The sequence below is a fragment of the Euprymna scolopes genome, chromosome 6 (assembly GCF_053919585.1).
Source record: "Euprymna scolopes isolate OS-2025 chromosome 6, ASM5391958v1, whole genome shotgun sequence".
NCBI lineage: Eukaryota > Metazoa > Mollusca > Cephalopoda > Sepiida > Sepiolidae > Euprymna > Euprymna scolopes.
Window position 1 is genome coordinate 3469903 of NC_136487.1, and position 21774 is coordinate 3491676.

The following is a 21774-nucleotide window of genomic DNA, read 5'->3' on the forward strand; positions in this document are numbered from 1 at the left end:
CTTTAAAAACTGTTTGAAAATTACCTTCATGAGAAATACTTCCGAACACTTCGGAAACGTTGACGGTCTCATTAGTATTTAAAAATACTGCACATCAATGCATTTCAATCTGTCTCATGTACGCCATGAGTAAGTTACCCGAACCCGTAATGAATACAATTATCAAACACTTAAGCAACCACAACCAAATCCGTGAATAGCAATACGGTTTCCACTCTGTCAAATCAATACCTGATCCACTCACATAATTATCACATGTGATCAGTGAATCTATTGAAGGCAGCTGCGTATATTCGAGCAATATCTCTTGATATGACAAAGGCATTTGATAGGGTTTGACATAAAGGTCTACTTCACAATACTTCTGTAAGGTTTACTGAAATGGGTAGAAGTAATTATGCTAGCGGACCTCAAGGATCTTTTTCTGATCATCATCAACGATTTCCCAAATCATGACAATTCGTAAACATTTATGCAGATAATATGACCATAGGAACACTATACATGTCGACAACGACCAAGATCTTTCTGTTCTTTCTTGAGTGCGTGTTACAACGTGGAAAATGATGCTTAATCATCTTTAATGCGTCCAAAACGAAGATCCTATCTGTTCACCACCAGAGCAACTCTGCCCAGCACTTGGCCATAATTAAAATGAACAGCTCTCGTTTTGAGGTGACACTCTGCTTTTAACAAACTTCTGGGAATTACTTTCTCTGTTGACATGAAATTCAAGACTTTCATCAACTCCGTTGCCAATATTTCTGGTAAAACGGTTGAATCAATTTACCTCGCCACAATATTCCTTTCACAATCTTTTACAGGTAAGAAAGGCAACTACACCCCAAAATATTATGCATATACATCCTGTCTCTCTCCACAAGGGGTTGACCCGTTCAGGGTTAATACCAATAGAGATGTGAAAAGAAAAAAGATCAAACTACATAACGGATAAATGTGTTAAGAATGTGACAATTATTTAAATTTCGCGCCAACTCACGTACATTCACATAGAGTTCAGATTGCAAGAAACTTCGACAAGATCGAACGTATACTTCTCCACGAAGGACTGATCCCTCAGCAACAAAATGAAGAGTAAAACAGTATTCTTTGTAGGAGATTTATTACACAGGAAATCTAATAAAAACCAAAAAGAAAATGAAATAATCATTTAATTAAAATTCAAAACATTTTTTTTGGGTTTATGAATATTTTCAGATTAACCTTATTTTTCCAAGTCGTGATAACCATACCTTTTTCGTTGATTTTACAAGAAACACGAATAAACAAGTGATATAAAGGAAACCATTTTAATGTTAAAGTTTGTTTTCGGGGTAAAACGTAAAGATTAATCAAAGTAACCTTTTGAAATTATCCTGAATACTTTATCAAAAAAATGTACATTTTAGTTGACTGCTTTACACACAGACACACACACACACACACCCACACCCACACACACACACACACACACACACACACACACACACACACACACACACACACACACACACGCACACACACACACACATATACGGTCCTGGATATGAACTTAAACTATATCCGATGGTGCGGCCCTATCGTGCGGCCTTTTGGGAGTGTGGAGCCACCCTTTTAATTGCCATTGCTTCCAGGTCCACTCTGACCCGGGCTAGTAGTACCTATTAGGGTCCCAACTATGAGGTAAATAGAAACCGACTTAAAAAAACAAATATACTCTATTAAAAATTGTTCTTCATAGTCGCTGGATTTTGCATTAAATAACCTTAAAAGAGTTGATATGCCGTAAAACACACACACACACACACACACACACACACACTAGCACGCGTGTGTGTTTGTATAAAGCGGTCCACTAGCATCATTCCAACTTGCTTTTGTTGACTACTATCATGAACGCTGACCTGGCTTCATACGCGCTTAATTTCCTTCCATTTAAATGTTCCTATTTACAATGCCTCCCCACGGGACAGAGTTAGACACCAGGGTCGTTTTTTAACGTGGAGAAAAGGAACAAAAATAAAAATTGTCTCAGTCGTGAAGGATTTCTCCTCCACTGACAGAGAAGAAGAAATTGAATTGGAGCATCTGAAGAACAGATACTACACTGTGATCTTGTCCTTCCAGTTAAATGTTAATTGTTAGTGGAATGGGGGAAAAGCATTAGCTTTCAAAGTCAAAGTTAGCTATGCTAACTGCGTTCGCATCTCTCTACTAACAGTAATTATCACTTCTTATGCTGATATATATATATATATATATATATATATATATATATATATATACATATATATGTGTGTGTGTATGTATGTGTGTGTGTGCGTGTGTGTGAAACATGTGTATAAACACATATATATATATGTGTGTATGTGTGTGTTTAACATAGCGCATATGAGTGCGTCTGAAAATATCATCAGCAGCAGCAGCAGCCGAAAGACGGACGGCAAGCGATTGTGTTAGCAGCAGGAGCAACGTTCTAATATGTATGCAAATTAGGAATGTGTGGACGAGCTGGCGTTTGAAGAAAAAGAAAAAAGGACAATCCATAGTCAGGGAAAAACAAATTCGGCGCCGAAGGAAGCGGATGTGTAACGCGAAAGCTGGAATGGGCTGGCTGTGGTCAGCGTGCGGTCGAAAGAAAGAGTGCAATTGAAAAAGTGGAGGTATAAGAATTGATTTTCTACGGCAGGCGTGTAGTGGAACAGAAAAGAGAGACTTTTTAAGTTGTGTCAGGACGAGCGAGTAACAATAGTAAATGCGTTTGTAAAAAAAGAAAAAAAAATGCCGACCTGAATTTTTGTTTATTTCTTGCCTTTGTTTCTTTGTAACGACTAGATTACATATATAATTGCAACCTATTTCAGCTACATTCCAAAATATAATACAAAATACCGATTTTAAAACTTTCATCTAATAAAAAATGCTTTTCTGAATCTGCGCATTCGACACGAGACAATTATTGCCTGCTGAATGAATCAGGATAGATAGGACCGTATCGGTTTTGAACGGGCGGCCTTAGTGCAGACTGCACACGTCAACTCTTTATTCTGAACGTATGGTGGACATATTAGGGACCCACAAGAGGATTGCACTGGATAAAACAGGGCCCCATTTTCATCGCGATAACCTGCTGGATCTGCCTCGGCATCTTTATCGACGCATATATATGTTCCTCTCCCTTTGTGGGCATAGTGGCCGGCCATTAGGTATCCGGTATATTCAGGATTCCAGCCTGCATAACACTGATCCCTCGCTGGAAGCATTATGACAGAGCTCGGATTTTTCGTTTCACACACAGCACAAGGCATGTTATGATCGTGAAGAGACTGCGCATTCTTTGTGGAGAACACGCCATTTTTCCCCAGTGCTTTGTAGTTACTCAGTTCATATTCGGCACCGTATATATAAGCACTTGTTTCGGCAGCACTCGTGAAGTTGCCCCAAAGTGGATCCTTTGGTAAACAGAGGACATTACTCGCCCCTCCAGTGTGAGTGTAATATTGACCGGCAGCCACACCTAGGCAAATTGAAAAATGAAATAAATGAATAAAGAAATGGATAACACTATGAGGTAATGAAAAAAGAAAGGATACATGTATGGATTGGGACTTTTTTAAACGAACACAGTTTACCTGAAAACATATTACGTGTTTACGAGTTATGTTGAAATTAGTATGAATTTCAAAAGTTACGAAAAATGATCCAGTAGAGGATATGTTAGATATATTTAAAAAAAGACGTACACAATTACATTCTGATAAACTATGTTTTGAAATGGCAAACCTTTAATTTAACTGAATTATACTCAAGGGAGATAAGTAAGATTCTTATTCTGAAATGGTGGCACAACTTCTCCGCATTAAAACATACGATGAATTTGATAAGTCTATTATTCTATTTACAATAACAATTCTAGTTTTACTTGTAATTATTTTTCTGACTCGATCATTTTTCGTAATTTTTGGAATTTATACTAACTTCGACATGACAATACGAACGTAATACTGTTTTCACCTGAAATGCATTTATTTAAATGATCAATTATATAAATAATCACTACGAAAAGAAATAAAACAGTAATAGGAAATATCACGTGGTTATTCGAGTAAAGAAAGCGGAATATGAATACTAAGAGTATACACGTTGTTTACAGAAGAAAAGTTAGAAACAATGAATATCGAAAACACAGTTTATTTAGGAAAGAAACGAAATAATAGATAATAACTGTTTTCATTTGCATAAAATAACGAACGAAAGAACTGAATAAAAATTAAGATTGCTTATTATTTTATGAAAGGCATATGGAATGAAACGTTTAAAATTGAATTATACCGTCGGATTATTTAAGAAAAATTAGAAAATGTAAAAGTCAGAAAGGGAATTATATCCTAGATTATTCAAGAAATATATTCCAGAAAAAATGGATTTAAAATTATTTAAAAGCTTTGAAGTCATTTTTATTTAATCCACTTATATCTTTTATTTTATCCAAAATTTTAAATTTTAATTTATTTCTTTCTTTAATTTTATTTTATTATTTTTGTTTTAATTCATTTATTCCGTTAATTTTGTTTTATTTTTTGTATTAATACATTTATTTCTTTAATCTAATTTAATTGTTTGTTTTAATTAATTAATTAATTAATTTAATTTTATGTACAATTCTAAAGTTTTAATCCATTCATTTCTTTAATTTAATTTAGAATTTTCAAGTTTTAATTAATTAATTTCTTTAATTTAATTAAATTTTTTTTGTTTTAATTCATTTATTCCTTTAAATTTATTTAAAATTTTAAAAGTTTTAATCCATTTATTTTTTTTACTTTTATTGTATTATCTTTCGTTTTAATTTATATATTTCTTACACATATTTCTTGAATAATAAAGGAAAATATTCTAATAAGGACTATATGAGAAATAGTAAAAGAAAAAACGTATAATATGCCTTAGTCATTATAACAAAAAGAAAAGGAAAAGATTACGTCTGACAATGAACATTAAAATGATCAAAGCATATAGTATAAGTATGAACAGATTTGTATGACACTTATAGATTAAATTATAACATAGGAGCCGCTGGATGTGTTATGTTAAAATTCTTTGGTGTGAATCATCTTTTGTGCATATCCTAAACTGTCATAGTAACGTGGTTTATATTCTAACAATAGATTTTTTTTTTTTTACACAGTGATCACCACTTATCAAGGCCCGGAAGCCACTCAGGGATAAGGGTTATTGCAAGTACATTACGTTAGTGAGGAGATTTGCTGAAATGTTTACTTAAGGGGGCGGTTCATTAGGAATTTGTTAACATTGGACTTGAAGACAACCAAGTTGTAGTTCGGAGGGAAGCAGGCAGACGGAACAGAGAACCACAGGCGTGCAGTTTTAAGAAAGAAGCTTTGTTCATGGAATCTGCGTTTTGATTTAGGCACAGATATAGAGTGGGGGAAATTTTTCACAGTGGATTCAGCTAGACGGGTGTTTTTCGTGAAAGATTGGCGAGGGGGGACCAGAGATTGGAGTTCAGACGAGCATCTGCCATGGAAATAACGATAAAACAACGTCTCTTCTGTGGGGGAGAGGTTGCAGGGTAGAGAAAAGGGCATCCCCCACTAAGCCACGAAGTCTATTTTGTACTCTGTCAAGGCAGGATAGGCTGTTTTTAGCAGCTCCTGCCCAGATATGGCAACAGTATTCCATCTTTGGACGTACTTGGCTTTTATATAGATAGAGAATTGCATCCGTAGTGAGATATCTTCTGGAGCGGTAGAAGGATCCCACCATCTTTCCAGCGACCTTGGCAACAGACTTGATGTACGTGTTCCATTTCAGATCAGGAGTAAAGGTCAAACCCAGAAGCTTGTCAAAACACGTGGCATTACTCTCTTTTCTGGATGAAATAGAAATAATACAATATTATTTTGATTTTACGCTGCGGTTAACATCTTTTATATAAAGCTTGCGCAACTGGACTTTATTTAATTAATTTTAACTTAATGGTTACGGCTGCGCTTTGGTGAACTTTAGTAAGGTCTTTCCTAGTTCTCTTGTCATTTGTCTTCCTGGCTGGTAGTCAAGATTGCAGATAGAACGGACAACTAAGTTGTCTACAGCATATCCGGAACGTATATGTTTTATACTGTGCTTAGAATTGACATCATATAGTAATTGTCCTCCTATTTTGAAAGATGATGACATATACACAGTTTGGTTGACAATGTGTGAAGTTAGGATTAAGCACTATTAAGGTTTGAGGGTTGCCTTTATTGTTTGGCTGTAAAGCGTCCAGTTTTTATGAAGTATTCCTACTATAAATGCCTCTGCCAGTGACGGACAATTCTCCACTGGGCTTTTTTCTGTTGTCCAATACAAAAAGCGGGAAAAATGTAGTATCTCATCTCTTGTCTCTCCAACTAGACCTGAATCTACTCATTTAAACGTGTCAAAAAACTGTTTGGGTTGTACATTAGATTAAGGGTGATAGGGTGGTGATCAAACGTATGTTATGCAACACGATTTGCAGAATTGCTTAGATGATATTATCCACTATCTTCGATTAAAGTCTTGGGCAAGTTGTCTTTACTAAATAACCATATACTTACTGTTATCGTATTCTGGATGACAGTCTGTTACAGAAAAATAATGTATAACCACTGCCAATAGGCACCCACAAATAAAGAGTAACTAAGACAAGTGAGTGAGTTAACAACGTTTATATGTGTTCAGAATTATGCTCAGTCTGGGTATGTTAACGAGTATCAACAATGCTACAAAGAAAGAAAAGCGATAATGAAATTTAAAGAAGAAATATTTAAAAAAAAGAGAATAGTAAATTCTTTCAATGAAATTCTATGGCAGTTCTGCCATAATATTTAGATGCGGGTAAATGACAATAATTGTAACTTTTATCGTAAGATACAAATTTGAGTAGAATTAAATTTTTCAAATAGAAGTCTGGTAAAACCTATATGTTCGAGCAGTTACGTCTGAGACAAGGGTCCGTGCTCATCTCACCTGCTGTCTTGACTGAGTCAGTTGAGAAGGTAGTCGAGTTTTCTATAGGCGATCACCCCATGGCTTAGGGAGTGGGATATATTATGAGTCCACATGTACTGTATAATAAAATAATAAAGTTTTAAAAAGATTTTTTAAACTCTAAATGTATATATGACATTTCTTTATTAATAACGTTATGATAGAGCATTGAGAGGAAGGATAAGTCAACATCAAGAGAGAATAAGAAATTAAGACAACATCATTGCTAACACAAAATACGCCCAGAAAAGTTTGTCAACATTGTGGTCCGACTATGGAGATTAAATAACGCTTCACTCTATGTTAGAATTCCGTTCTAATTAAATATGTACCTTCATAGACACGCATGGATGGCCTCTGGCAAACGGAACGCCCCCACCGAATATATATCGCACCGCCGGCTGTACCTGAAATATAAAAGGAAATGTGATTTATTTTTGCCAATAGTGACGTAGTAAAAATCAATAATATATTTTTTATTGAACACTCTCGGGGTAAAAATAGAAATGACTTACAAATTTGTTTCTCTAAATAAACTTTGAGAGTTATATAAGAAAACATTGATCCAGGAAAGTTAAATCTGGGAGAAGTACAAGGGTAAATATTGAATAGTTTGATTCCTAGTCAAATGTCATTATCCCAATTTGAATTTATATCCGATTTTTTTTTTAATAATTAACGTTGTTTCTTTGAAGCTGCTATCTGTATTTTGTTACAGCTTGGTTTTCCGGAAATTGTTTCAAATTATTTCTTACAACATTTTTCATTAAACCATTTGCCTCTATCACAAAGTTTATTTTTATCAGCGACCATGTCGTCTTTAAATCAGTCGTGAGATTCTGATATTTTCTTACTTTTCTCGTTCAACTTTATTAAATTCATACTCATTTGGAACAGGTAAATTAATAATGAATCCATTTCTTTCTGTCTTGTTCCATATTTTTTACCCCAAGTTCACCCCTAATAAGGCAGATCGCCGCTTGGACGTAAGGGACTACAATTTGGAACCATGCCTAGGACAGATTAAGAAGATGTTACATTTAAACTTCTGCATATCAGTACAATCAGGAAAGCAAGTAGCAGAAAGTGGATTTCAAAATCTAGCTGTTCGAGAAAAGAAACAGAGTAGAAAGCTTTCTCGCTGTTAGGGACCGCAACAGTGAAGGAGTGAGATTTTGTTGCTAAGCCGTCTTGCTAAGTTTGTCGATCTGTGCGTCAAGTTCTTCAGAGCACATTCCACTAAAACTATCTGTAACAGAGGCACAGAGATGCAACACTGCGATGATAGGGCAGAGGCTCGAGCTTTGTTGACAAAGTGGGATATATTAGATTGAAAACTCTTTTTTTGGACCCTATCCAAAAGGGAGAAACTATTATGTATCTGCCTGTAAGTTTTTGTCATAGTGCATTACTACATTTCCATTTGATGTTATCAGCGATGGTTCATATTCCCAGATGTTCAACTCTGCAATGGAAGTTACGTCTCTCCACAGACTTTTCAACAGATGTATTTACATAATTTGTTGTGGCAGGCATTGTAAAGACCATCTGCCAACAGGAGTTGACATTCAGACATTAGTAAAAAAAAAAACACGACAAAATTTGAAATTTTTTTTTTTAAATTACTATCTTTGTCCGGTGTGTTTAACTACGAAGCTATTTTTCCATAATAATTCAATACTTATCAAAAATGAAAAAAAAAACTCGAGGAAAGGATTAAAGAAATGGATAGATTTATAGTTAAACCACGGATAATAAAATAATATGGAAATCTGCGAATGCCATCTACAAAAAAAAAAAAGCAATAATTATTACTCATTCATTAGGAATATGCTTCTTGGAATTTGAAGGTTAAAGGTAAAAAATGAGGAAAGCAAGAATTACCAATCTAACGATAATGACGATGATGTAGTCGTATGGGACTAAATGAATTCTAAAATCGCGACGATATGCTTAAAATGAAACATTTCATAATATTTTTTTTTTTTTTATTACATTTTCACCCCAAACAAGGCACATTGCCACTTTAATGTAGGGGGCTACTATCAGGGGAAACATCTACTGGGGTACTATGTAGGGATTAGGGCAGCGAGATGTTGGTTCACGTTGCACTTGAACTTATGCATGTCAGTACAGTTGGGGAAGCAGTGACCTGGAATGGAATTCCAAAGTCTAGCAGTTCTGGGGAAGAAACTACTGGAGTAGAAAGATCTTTTACATCTAGGGATCTCTACAGTGTGGGGGTGGGATTTTGTAGTTTGTCGGGTCTGTCGAGGGTGTTCACGTCGTGGGGGCACAAGTGCTTGCACTTCTTCAGAGCATTCACCATTATAATACTTGTAGAACAGGCAGAGGGATGCAACGTTTCGACGATGGGACAGAGGCTGAAGTTTTGATGCCAGTTTAGGGCCTATCAGATTTGCGACTCTCTTTTGAACCCTGTCAAGGAGCGAGAGACTAGTAGCCGATGCACCGGCCCAAATATGACAGCAATACTCCATACATGGGCGAATAGTGGCCTTATAGAGGTACAGGATACTTTCGGGTGTTAGAAGTTTTCTAGCACGGTAGAGAGAGCCCACCTTCCTCGCAGCGGCCCTGGCAATGCCCTCGATGTAATTGTTCCAGCTCATGTTTCCTGTGAACGTTAGGCCAAGGAGCTTGAAAGACGTACTCTCAGCTAAAGAGTTGTTGGCCATTGCTATAGGTGGTAGAGAAGGTTTCTTGTAATTATTGAATGAAACCAGTTTTGTCTTGGTGGCATTGAACGTTACCATCCATTTTTGTCCCCATTCCACTACTGATTTGAGGTCATCCTCTAGTGTTTCTGCCATTACTTTAGATATATGTTCATTTGTTTTCCTGTCGTGCCTGCTATAGAGTGTGGTGTCATCAGCATATATACCCATCTCAGAGGCAATCTTGTCGGGGAGGTCATTTATGAATATCAGGAACAGCAGAGGACCAAGGATAGATCCCTGGGGCACTCCCGCATTTATATTATATTGTTTAGACGTACGACCGTCGAGGACTACCTGGATTTTTCTCTTATCTAAGAAGGATTTAATTATGTTAAGTATTCTACCAGTGATACCGTAAGATCTAATCTTCCTGAGGAGACCCTCATGCCATACCCTGTCAAAAGCCTTAGATATATCTAGAGCTACCGCTCTGCCCTCTCCCGCTTTGTCCAGTGAATGGTATATGCGTTCAGAGATTACAGTGAGGATGTCTGCCGTGGAACGGGCTTGTCTAAATTCATATTGATGGTCGGTCAGAAGTTTAGCATCTGTAAGGTGCTGGACTAGAGCATGGTTAATTAAGGTCTCAAATATTTTGGCGAAAAGTGGGAGGAGGCTAATAGGGCGATAATTTAATGGGTCAGTTCTTTCGCCAGAATTCTTGAATACTGGTACCACAGAAGCAGTTTTCCAACAGCTCGGAAAGCAAGATTCATTAAGGCATTTGTTGTAGAGTTTGGAGAGAACTGAAGCTACTTCGGCTGAGCACTTTTTTAATAGCACAGCTGGGATGAGGTCGGGTCCACATGCTTTGGAAGTGTCAAGGTTTTTTATGATAGCATGCACCTGAGCAGGGGTGATTTCCAGATCGTCTAGCGTGGCGTCTGTCCGCATAGGAAAGTCAGGTAGGGGGTGGTTTAGAGGGTCCAGTGTAGAGTTGGAGGCAAACCGACTGGCAAGCATGTTAGCTTTCTCGGTTGCTGAGCAAAGAACCTCGTGATTGTTGGTTAGTGGGGGAATTGTTGATTGCCCATTATTTACTACACTGTTGTAGATTTTCCAGAAGTCACGAGTTCCTAATTTTTGTGCTTCGATGCGTTTTTTAGTGGTTTCCGTAAATTCCCTCTTAGCTGTCGCTATTTCTTTCTTAACGTTACTTCTAGCTTCTATGTACTTTTGTCTGTTTGAACTGGACTTATGTCGGTTAAACCTGCGGAATGCATGCTGCCTTTGAGCAATGGCAGTTGCGCAAGTCGAAGTAAACCATTGGGGAGAGTGGGGCTTGCTATAGAATTTCCGCATGGGAACATGCGCTTCGATTGCAGTTTTGAACCATTCAGTGGTCTCAGTTGCACACTGTTCAGCAGGAAGAGAAAAAATATTTCCCCATGGGGCGTCTCTGATAGGATCTCTGATAGCTTCCCAGTCAGCCTTTTTATAATATCTCGTTGTTTTGAGCACTGGCTCTTCAGTTTTGGTCTGGAGTTTAGGGCAATTTCAACCATTATTACCGCATGATCAGCGTTCCCAAGTGGGCTGTCGGCTTTCGTTACACAATCATCAGGAACTGTGGTCAAAAACAGATCTAATAGTGATGCGTGTTGCTCTTCCTGATCAGGGAAGCGGGTTGGGAAAGTAACAATTTGCGATAGGGAGTGAGATACAGAGAAGCTATGAGTTGCGCTGCCTGCTGCATCTGTATAAGTAGAGAATCCAAGCCAATTTTTGTGATGGACATTAAAGTCACCAAATACATGTACTTGGGCGCTAGTGTCGAAGGAGAGTGCTGTGTCTATGCTGTCAGATACTTTGTTTATTATGGTGCAGTCTTGGGTCGAGGGAGAGCGGTAGAGAAAGTAAAAGTAGCTAATGTTGTGTTGCATGATTAGTCTAAAGCACATAAAGGCTTGATCATCCGTTTCTAGATTTGTTTCTCTAGTCAAGGGAAGGGTATTACGAATGTAAACTCCAAGTCCGTGCATATGTCTGTCAGAGTCCTTACGGCAGAGTGGGAGATATCCAGGCATGTTAAAGTAGTTAGAGGGGATGGAGGAGTGTAGGTTAGTCTCACTTAGTGCTAAGATATCCGGGGTATTTGTTAGGAGAAATGCTTCAACATCGGCTAAATTAGTTCTAAGCCCACGGATATTTGTGAATGCAAGCCTCAAGGGACGAGACAAGTTGGATTTGTTGGTCCCTAAGCCTGGTTTAAGCTTATTTTTAGATTGTACTGTCATGTTTTTTAACGAGTTTCAGTTGGGTTAGGGGAAGCCGAACAGGAGGTTATGCAGAATATCACACATGCAACACAAGTAGACCATCAGCTGACCCTCCATCAACTAGGACTGTGGCCTCAGGAAAGCCCACCGGGGATGAGTGCAGGGTCCCTTTCCATGCGCGCCATGGCACTGCTAACATCCCGATATTATTCAACTGTTGATGGAGCAGCCGCTCTAAGCGCTACCAAAGAGTTAGGGCTCCTGTACTACCAGTCGGAAACAGCAGCCAGTAACTGTCAATCCGGTACCCTCAACCCATCAAAGGAAGATCAACCCAATCTAATTGCTCAGGCATATGTGGTACTCAAGCATTCTCAAGTGCCCAGCTTTAGGGGTGGGGTGTGTCGGGAGTGGGGGAAACGGCGTTCATTGCCCTAGACAAGAAACAAGATCTACCAATGGGTGTTTCTGTCGAATCACTGTGATAGTATCTCTGCGCCTGACTAATAGGCAAAGAAGGAGTATGGAAGCCGGGCGATAGGCAGGACCTATCTACTCCTTAAGCAATTTAGGTATTGCAAACCGGTAATTTGTTTGAGTCACCAGCTCTAGGAAGGTTGTCATCCAAGACTGAAGAGGCCTCCCTCCTCTTTGGTTTAGTTTCAGAGTTTTCCTTCTCCTAGACGGATTATCTGGAAAGATCCACTGGGTCCGTCACCACTGAGATGGTTTGCTCCGCGCCTGGGGTCTAATCCAGGTATTTCTGCGACCCCGCGTGGTTAGTTAATTTTAATGGGTTAGTTTGTAGAGGTTATATCTGCTAAATAGTTACACTCCTCAAAGTGGATTAGGGATATTGTTATTTCATTGTTAGTGGATAAAGGGGTTGAGTAGAGCTCATGCAGTGTAAGCAACTATGATTGTAAGGAGGCTTGTTAGGAGATAATGTGGTTTGAGGCTTTCACTTTTGTTTATATATATTTTTTATTATTTTTTTTCCTTTTTTATTTTTGTTTTTATTTATTTATTTATTTTTTATTCATGTGAGCTTGGGTCTAGTATAATATTAAAGTGCGAGTAGGTGTTAAGAATTGAACTACGAGTTGTGCCAAAACTATATTTTAGATGATAGCAGGGCATGAGATGCGAGTGCAATATAGTACGGGTAAAAAAAGTAAGTTTTGAGTCATGTGTAATTTGGTAAATAGATATATGGGCTGGTTTTAGTAGGTGCGAGTAAAGTTGGAGGTACAAGGTGAGTTTCTATTATTGAGAGATGTTTTCAGCTTTCAAGTAAAAGTTATGGACATTTAGCATAGCAAGGAGCATTGGTTCACTTACGTATTAGCGTTGTAACGCTATCTAAGAGGAGACAGTTGTGTAATGCCGTGCGGTGTGCTTTGCTTCCGAGTACATACTTTGGCTGTTTAATACCAACTGGAATAGGGATGAACTCTAATGCATGTCTAGAGGGTAGAATTGTATAGATGTTTAGTGATGACTAAGCAGTTAGCATGTGAGAGTCAGGGGCTGGAAGTTAAAGATTCCAGTACAAAACGGAGTAAAATGTAGGAGTTAAGTGGTGGTTTGGTGGGAAGGAGCAGATTGTTAGCCTTCAAGGGATAGGGGTTATTAATTTACAAGAAACAGATCTACATTAGGATTTAGAGTGGCAGGTAATTTTTTTTTTTTTTTTTTTTTTTTGCGCGTGCAGGCTAGACAGAGGTAATAGTCTTGGAGGTAAAATGTATATTGGGATTCCGTAGCTAGCAGTTAGGTGTTTGTTCCAGTTACAAGAACTAGTTCATGGTGGATCGGAATTCCGTATTTCGTATTTATAGGAAGACATTAAAGTAACGCACGGAGCATAGCATCCACTCAGGAAGAATAGCTCTAGTATCACAGCTAAGATACTGCATATTTAGGTAACGAATAGTGAAAGTTAAATTAGGTGGCACTTTTTTTTGCACCTTACCATTGCTGTTACTATTAAGTATTGTACTTAAATAAAGTTCTTCTGTCATCTAAATAAGCTAAATAGGGATTCCCCCTCCGCATTACTACGTCGATGTGACATGGTAAAAAAGAAATTAGTCAGGAAATTGTTTTTAAAATAAGTGAATCAAGAAGGGTCAAGATGTCCGAGAAATTAGATAAAAATTACATCGAGAAAAAAAACAAACAAAATAAATAAATAAAATATAAAATAGAAGGGTTAGATTTGTTTGGTTTAAAAAGGATAGAATAAAATATAAGAATAAGATAAAGTGTGCAAAGAAAATACAAAAAAAAAAAAAAAAAAAAAAAATGTACTTAGCTAAAAATTAGATCTTCGGTGTGGTGGCAGATTGCTCTTCGACCACCATGCAAGTGCCGCTAAGGAAATTTTAACCTTACTGTGTCAGGTCATTGGAGTAGGGGGGCACACCTTACATTTGTGGTCGTTAGTGAGCTTTCCCTTCTTTGAGGAGGAAAGGAAAGAAAACCAATATTCTGCTTATATATTTTGAATAGATCCTGAACTTCGTCACATTTAGATTTTGCAATAGTAACTTGGCCAAGTATGAATTAAATTAAAAACTGGGCAATTAGACTGAAAAAAAATATAGAAGCAAATACGCAATCTGCGCAATGACGTCACTAAAGCGTTCGTCAGTTTATAATTTTACCTTTTAGGGCGTTCGTCCGTCGAGACAACGTGGACAATCTGATCATCGTAGATGGATAATGGATGACAATAATGAAGCAAGGGATGCGAAATCTCTAACTGCTTTATTCTAGTGACAAAAAGATGTTCAGACTGGAAACAACCCGGAGATAGACGAAGAGCACATACAGCACCTGGTATACTCCAATGGTACACACTCATTTTTGTACTGATCAGGTTTACCGATGAGTCGATGTGATTATGCCGCATATTGCTCGGCTGAGCTCCAATCTATGGTCCCCCCTCGTCAAACTTTCATAAGAAACACCCGTCTAGCAGAAAACACTATCACTAATTTCCCCCACTCTTTATATGTGCCTAAACCTAAACGTAGATTCCATGAGCAAAGCTTCTTTCTTAGAACTGCACGCCTATGGAATGTCTGCCGTTTTCCTGCTTTCCAGTTGACTACAATATAGTTGTCTTCAAGTCTAACGTAAACAAGTTTTTGATGAGCCGTTCCATATAAGTTAACAAATTTACCGAATTTCCATTACTAACGATTACTATATTGTCCAATTGACTACTGTACACTCTTTAACCGTTATCCTTAAGTAGCCTCTTGGCCTTGATAAGTGGTGATTCCTATGTAAAAAAAAAGATTAAGAACAAGCAATTAAGTAGCTAATTCATGGATGAGTAACAAACACTAAACGTTTCGGTGTACTCAGTGCGTGACATAATGTCGGAACATTCGTGATAATAAAAACGTTAAATGACTGATAGAAGGTTCACGTGCCACTTTATAAAAGTTTCTAACGCTAGATTTCTTTTACAGACCTTTAGTTGAATAAATCTAGTCACAAACTCTTTAATGATATATTTAGTAACTTTAACGTGTCCAATTATAAATACAATAAATGACTAAAGTCTTTTATCTTTTTAAAGTTTGTCTTTCCCGGAAATATGGATATTATATACTAATTTACAATAGAAAATAGTTACAAGGTTGTCATTCCAATGGAATCAACGAGTAACACGATAATATAATGATGAAAAAAAGTTTATGTAATAGAATTTAATGAATTAATACACGTATATAAGCAATAGCACCGGATAATGTACTTCTCAGTATATATATATATATATATATATATATATATATATATATATATATATATATATATATATTAGCAAGTCCACAGTAGAAAACGAGGATATTCTATTAGAAAACAGATATACGTACAGACATATGCAGTTTCTTGGTAGTATATTTATAGAATAAAACACACATACTTTTTTTTAGTTTGCGATAAATATATTTTTGTACCGTACTTATGCAGTATTAGAATTTTTAAGAAGACACCTTGATGAACGGCGATGTGGGAAATTTATTTAAGAGGACGCATTATTAATAAATCGTTTACGTTAAACCTGAAAATGACCATATTGTTATAGTCCATATGACCATATTTTATGAAAATGACCATATTGTTATAGTCTGTTGGGAAGCAGTTTCACAGTATTGTATTCCACAGACAAGCAGTTCTGGAGAAAAATTTTGCTCATGTAATTTTTGTTCAATTAAAGCACAGATAGAAAGTAGGGGAAAATGCTGATAGTGTTTGTAGCTAGGCGGGTTTAAACTGTGAATCGTGTACAGATGAGAATTACAGAATGAAACTCAACCAAGCACCTGCCATAAAAATAACGATAAAGCAGAGATAGGTAAGCATGTCTCAGCTGTGAGAAAGGGGTAGCAGTGAGGGGAAAAAAACATCGCCTACCAGATTTCAAAGTCAGTTTTGTGCCCTGTCCAGGCAGTAGATGATGCGTATGGCAGCTCTTCTCCAGATGTACCAACAGTCTAGAATACCCGATCTTAAGACGAATTTGGGGTCTTATACAGATAAAGGATTGCATCGGGAAGGAAATATCTTATGGAGCGATAAAATGATCCAACCATTTTCCAGGCGTCCTTGGCAACATATTTGATGTATGTGTTCCATTTTAGATCAGGAATGAAGAGTAGTCACAAAAGCTTGCCAATAATATTGATCTATTGATGACGTAATGGAATGCTGCGGTTCATGATAAAGTTGAGCGAACTACCCGAAGTCATAAAGAATCAGATAATAACACCCTCTTCGTTATCCCGACCGATTAATGATTTATATTAATCCATTTAATTGTTTTTCATTACACTAGTTAGCTTTGCAACCTCTTCATTATGTGATATGTACAAATTAACCAAGCTAACAAAATTACGGTATTACAACGCATTTTGCTGGACGTTGGAAACGTTGCTTTAACATGATTTTATATGCTTCTCACCATGTGACCACAAATTTACCCTCTAATGCTACGCAGACGGTATATTGTAAGATTAAATGATTAGTCTCCTTAGAATACCCACACGATAAAACTTGAGCCACAAACGGTAGTAAATGAAGATGACGAAAATATATGAAAATTAAACCAAATTAAAGAAACCGAAAAAAATCAGAGAATCAAAATATTCAGTAGTGTTACTTTGTTGCGGACAAAGATTTTTAGAATTTGCTTTAAATATTTTCTTCGTTTAATTCTGAGTTATTTATTTGTCAAAACTTGATTTTCTCTCTATAAAAATTCGTGCTTAGACATTCAGAAAAGTACTTTTTCAATTTACAAAAGTAACAAACTATTGACCTCCACATAAGGGCAGATTAAACATAATGTCGGTCTCTTTAAGGGAAGATCTAAATCCTAAAAATGAGACATGTTGGATTGGAATTAAAGTTAAAATTGCCTCAGCGGAGAAGTATTTCTCCATCACTGACCAAAGAGGAAAAATGAAGTGTAGTATCAGAACATATATTTACTTGCTAGACACGATATATACACTTGTGCCCGATATTATTCATACCCTTCGGATCTTTGAGATTTCTATAAGAATATTGCTCAAACCAGAAGGTAGACAATATTAAAGGGATTTCAAACAATAAATCAAGCATAAGCATTTAATTTAAACTCAACAAATAAATAAATTATGCAAGTTTTAAACATTATACAAAGAAAAACAATAATGGCACTAGTTCAAAATTATTCATACCTCTCTTACTAATAGTCAATAGCATGCCCTTTATTCTTAATAACTGCCTGTAACCGTTTTGGATATTTATCAACAAGGTTTTTACAAGCATCAACACTGATTTTTGACCATTCTTCAATGCAGTAGTTCACCAAATCCCTCAAATTCCTAGGTTTCCGCTTTTTAACCTCAGTTTTCAATATGTGCCATAGGTTTTCGATAGGGTTCAGGTCGGGACTCTGGCTAGGCCATTCCAAAACATTAATTTGATTATTCTTAAACCATTTCTTGACTATTTTGGCAGTATGTTTTGGATCATTATCCTGTTGAAGGACCCAGTTTGGTCCTAAATGGAGCTTCTCCGCATCCTGTCTAATGTTTTTCTGGAGTATTTCCAAATATTGCTCCTTCTTCATGGTTCCATCTATCTTGACCAAACTAGCTGGACCACTAGCCGAAAAGGAGCCCCAAAACATTAGGCTACCACCACCATGTTTCACCGTGGGTATGGTGTTCTTTGGGTTGTAAGCTTCTCCTTTCTTCCTCCAAACGTAAGAAGCATCCATATGGCCAAACAATTCAATTTTTGTTTCGTCAGTCCACAAAATACTTGAGAAAACGGACTCTGGAGAATTCACATGGGTCCTAGCAAACTTTAGACGTGCTGCAAGGTGTTTTCCGGTGTGCAATGGAGTCCTTCTTGGTCTTCTTCCTTTCAGACCATTTTCATGCAGAGTCCTTTGCAATGTTTGCCTTGATATTTTTATGCCAGAAGACTCCAGATTTTCTAAAATGTCCTTAGTAGTGGTGGTTGGATTTGCATTAACACTTCTTACAATATTCCTGGTGGCTCTAGCAGACAGTTTCCTTTTCCTTCCTCTACCAATCAAGTTGTTTGTTATGTGGTGGCTCTGGAATTTTTTGATGATGCTCTGTACTGTTGCTGTAGGGACCTCAAATTTCTTGGAAATTGACTTGTAACCTAAACCATCCTTATGTGAATTCACAATTTTAGTCCTAAGATCATTACTAAGCTTTTTTTTCTTCCCCATTCTAATAATTTTTATTCTTTTATTGGTTTTCAGTTGATATCATTTTAATTTCTGAAAAATGCAAAAAACGAAATGAAATTAATCAAAGGTTGTATAAAAGCATTCAAAATAAGAATCAAACAGGAAACAAACAGTCAGAAACTCGATTAATACTGAAAAAATAAGGGGGTATAATTATTTTTGAACATTGCAGATTTTATAAATAGCTGTATATTTCTTTTATTACAAGTATCCCGAGATTTTAAAATGACGAAAATGACCAGAAGTGGTTTATTAAGAATATGTATCAATATGGACGTAAACAATAAATTCTTACAAAGTTACACCTAATAAACTCAATTTTCAAGGGGGGTATGAATAATATCGGGCACAAGTGTACATTTAAATTAGCCTGCGTCTTTTTGTCTTACCCCTTTATGACATGAATTACGATGAAGACGATCAAAATATATTTATTGTTGATTCTAGTTAGTTTAAAGGAGAATGATTGTCTTAAAACTGGACAAATTAAAACTACAACTGAGAATTCTTGCATTTCATAAACTTACCTTGATTATTATCCATAGCGTTTGAAAAAATGTTTATGGTAACAAACGAAATCCTCTACTCTCTGAGACAGATAACAGCATATTAAATGTACGCAATGGACACTTGCAATATGGAGGGATCTGGCATCTACCCAGATACTAAATTAATATGTACAAGGTGTGAATGAATCAGTTACTAATTTTCTTATGCCGTTGTATTAATTCATTTACAACTGAACCAATTAGTTCAACCAGATGATAAAGGATTTAAACTAATAGTACCCACCTATTTAGAGGTTCAACGTACGTGCGTGAGTAGTTTCATGTTCAAATTAAAGTGAAATTTACCCGTGTCATTCCTTTTGAATTTGTTAGTTTTGACGTGCTGGATATCTGATTAATTCTACATTAGTGAGATATAACGCACACACAAATATAATTAACAGTTTACACAAATTCAGTTTTTTACGTTATTATTCTTTCAGATTATTTCGAGTGCAGCTGTGTTCATTACCTGTGAATGTTCTAAAACACCTCACATTGTCAATAAAGCTACAACCTAGGTTCATCGCCGCAATGTTGCTTCCCGATGTCTGTTTTTTTTAATTGAATGTGCTCTGATGAATCCATCGCACTTGAACACACTCGACGTGCATGCCCCCAACAAACTTATCCCACATTTTATTGTAGAGTTCGCTACATGCTGGAAACCATTCTACTCTGATAGTTTCTTCCCCCGGATTGTTAAATTTTGGAATGCCGTCCTTCCTCTCGGACTGTACTAATTTACTGAAGCCTAAGTGTAATTCTAACAGAAATATCACATATATTCCTAACTGAGTAGATGTTTCCTCTTCCTGCGGAACAGTGTACAAATAGGACTCTTGAATGTATTCAAATTAGTCATCAAAGCATATGTTTCCCACCGGAAGATTTATGGGAAAGCCATTTATCCCCAAAGTGATGCATTTTTACCTGCGCACCTGCCATTGCCCATAGTCACCATGCATTCCCAAGGTTTGTAATAAAGTCTAATACAAATAGACCAACTATATAATGGTAAGAGTTATATAACCGGAGACAAGAGAAGGCATAGAGAAATCACTAGAAACTGTTAGAAATTATTTGAAAGTTACCCCCTGACTTGCACAGTAAAGACAACGATTTGTTTTGAGAACAATCATCTTTTGGATAAAGGATATTGACAAACCAACACATATATACTTAATCAGTTCCCTGTGTGGGTTTACAAAAACGCTTGTTCTGGTGGATGTTGATTAAGTAAGTCTGTTTAGTAGTAAAGGTGAGGTAAATTATTTTCCTCCCATACATGAGAGTTCTTTCGTTTCTTCACTTGAATGTTCTTTTTTTTTATTTGAGAAGTAAAATGTGCATAAATTACAATCAACTCACTTATGCAAATTGCCAAGAACAATTAAGAAAATTTCCAACAAAAACACATCAAGTCTCAGAAATTAGGAACTCCCAATAACTGGAAAACTTATAAGAGTGTAATAAATAATAGGCAATTAACAACCCCACTGCTATCTAACAACCTTAAGGTTGTTTCACAGCAACCGAGAAGGCTACTATGCTTTCCAGGCGGTTCGTCTCCATTTTCGACTCAGATCACGTCCTCTCCAATTTCCCTTTGCAGAGAGAGGTCGATGATCTTATAATCACTCCTTCTCATGTTCGTAATGTTAGAAAAAGCTTAGACACCTCGAAGGCGTTTAGGCTGGATATTATCCTTGCTATACTAATAAAAACAATATTCCACTGAGGTTACCGAAACTCTTCAACAAATAGCTTACCGAATCTTGCTTTCCTGCCGGCTGGAAAATTGCTTCTGTGATATTAGTTTTCCAAAAGATTTGCCGTAACAACTGACCCACTCAATTATCGTCTTATTAACCTCCTTCCTACTTCACCAAAATCTTTAAGACCTTAATCAATCAAGCACCAGTCAATCACATGATAGGTACTAAACCTCTTTCCGACAGACTGTATGGATTTAGACAGTTCATTCTACAGCAGATAACCTTAATGCAATCTCTGAACTTATATACCACGCAATGGATAAAGCATGGGGGGAAAAAGCAGTAACCACACACACACACACACACACACACACACACACACACACACACACACACACACACACACACACATATATATATATATATATATATATATATATATATATATATACACTAAGTGTAGATGACTGTTTGACTGACCACCGTCTGGTCATCACACGTGCTAAATATACCACCAGAAAGAAGCCCAAATTTGAATTAAAGCAGCAATCTCGGAAAAAATATAATCTCTCAAAACTTCACCTAACAGAGGTAAAAACAAAATACCAACACACCATCGAACAACAACTTCGTATAAACTCGACCAATTCTTGCAACCTGGAAGAAGAATGGTTGTCAATCAGTAAGATCATTAATGAATCAGCCAAAGTCACAGTT

General features: G+C 36.7%; 1 protein-coding gene across 1 annotated transcript in view; it reads right to left on the reverse strand.

The window, feature by feature from the left end:
• Positions 1-1106: 1106 nt before the first annotated feature.
• Positions 1107-21774, reverse strand: part of LOC145277472 (uncharacterized) — a 28998-nt gene continuing 8330 nt past the window's right edge. Inside the window, exons 3-4 of the mRNA XM_080128837.1 lie at positions 7371-7445; positions 1107-3517 (exon numbers count right to left, since the gene is read on the reverse strand). Coding sequence (XP_079984963.1) covers positions 2976-3517; positions 7371-7445 — 617 coding nt within the window. The 3' untranslated portion in view covers positions 1107-2975. The remainder of the gene's footprint in view (positions 3518-7370; positions 7446-21774) is intronic.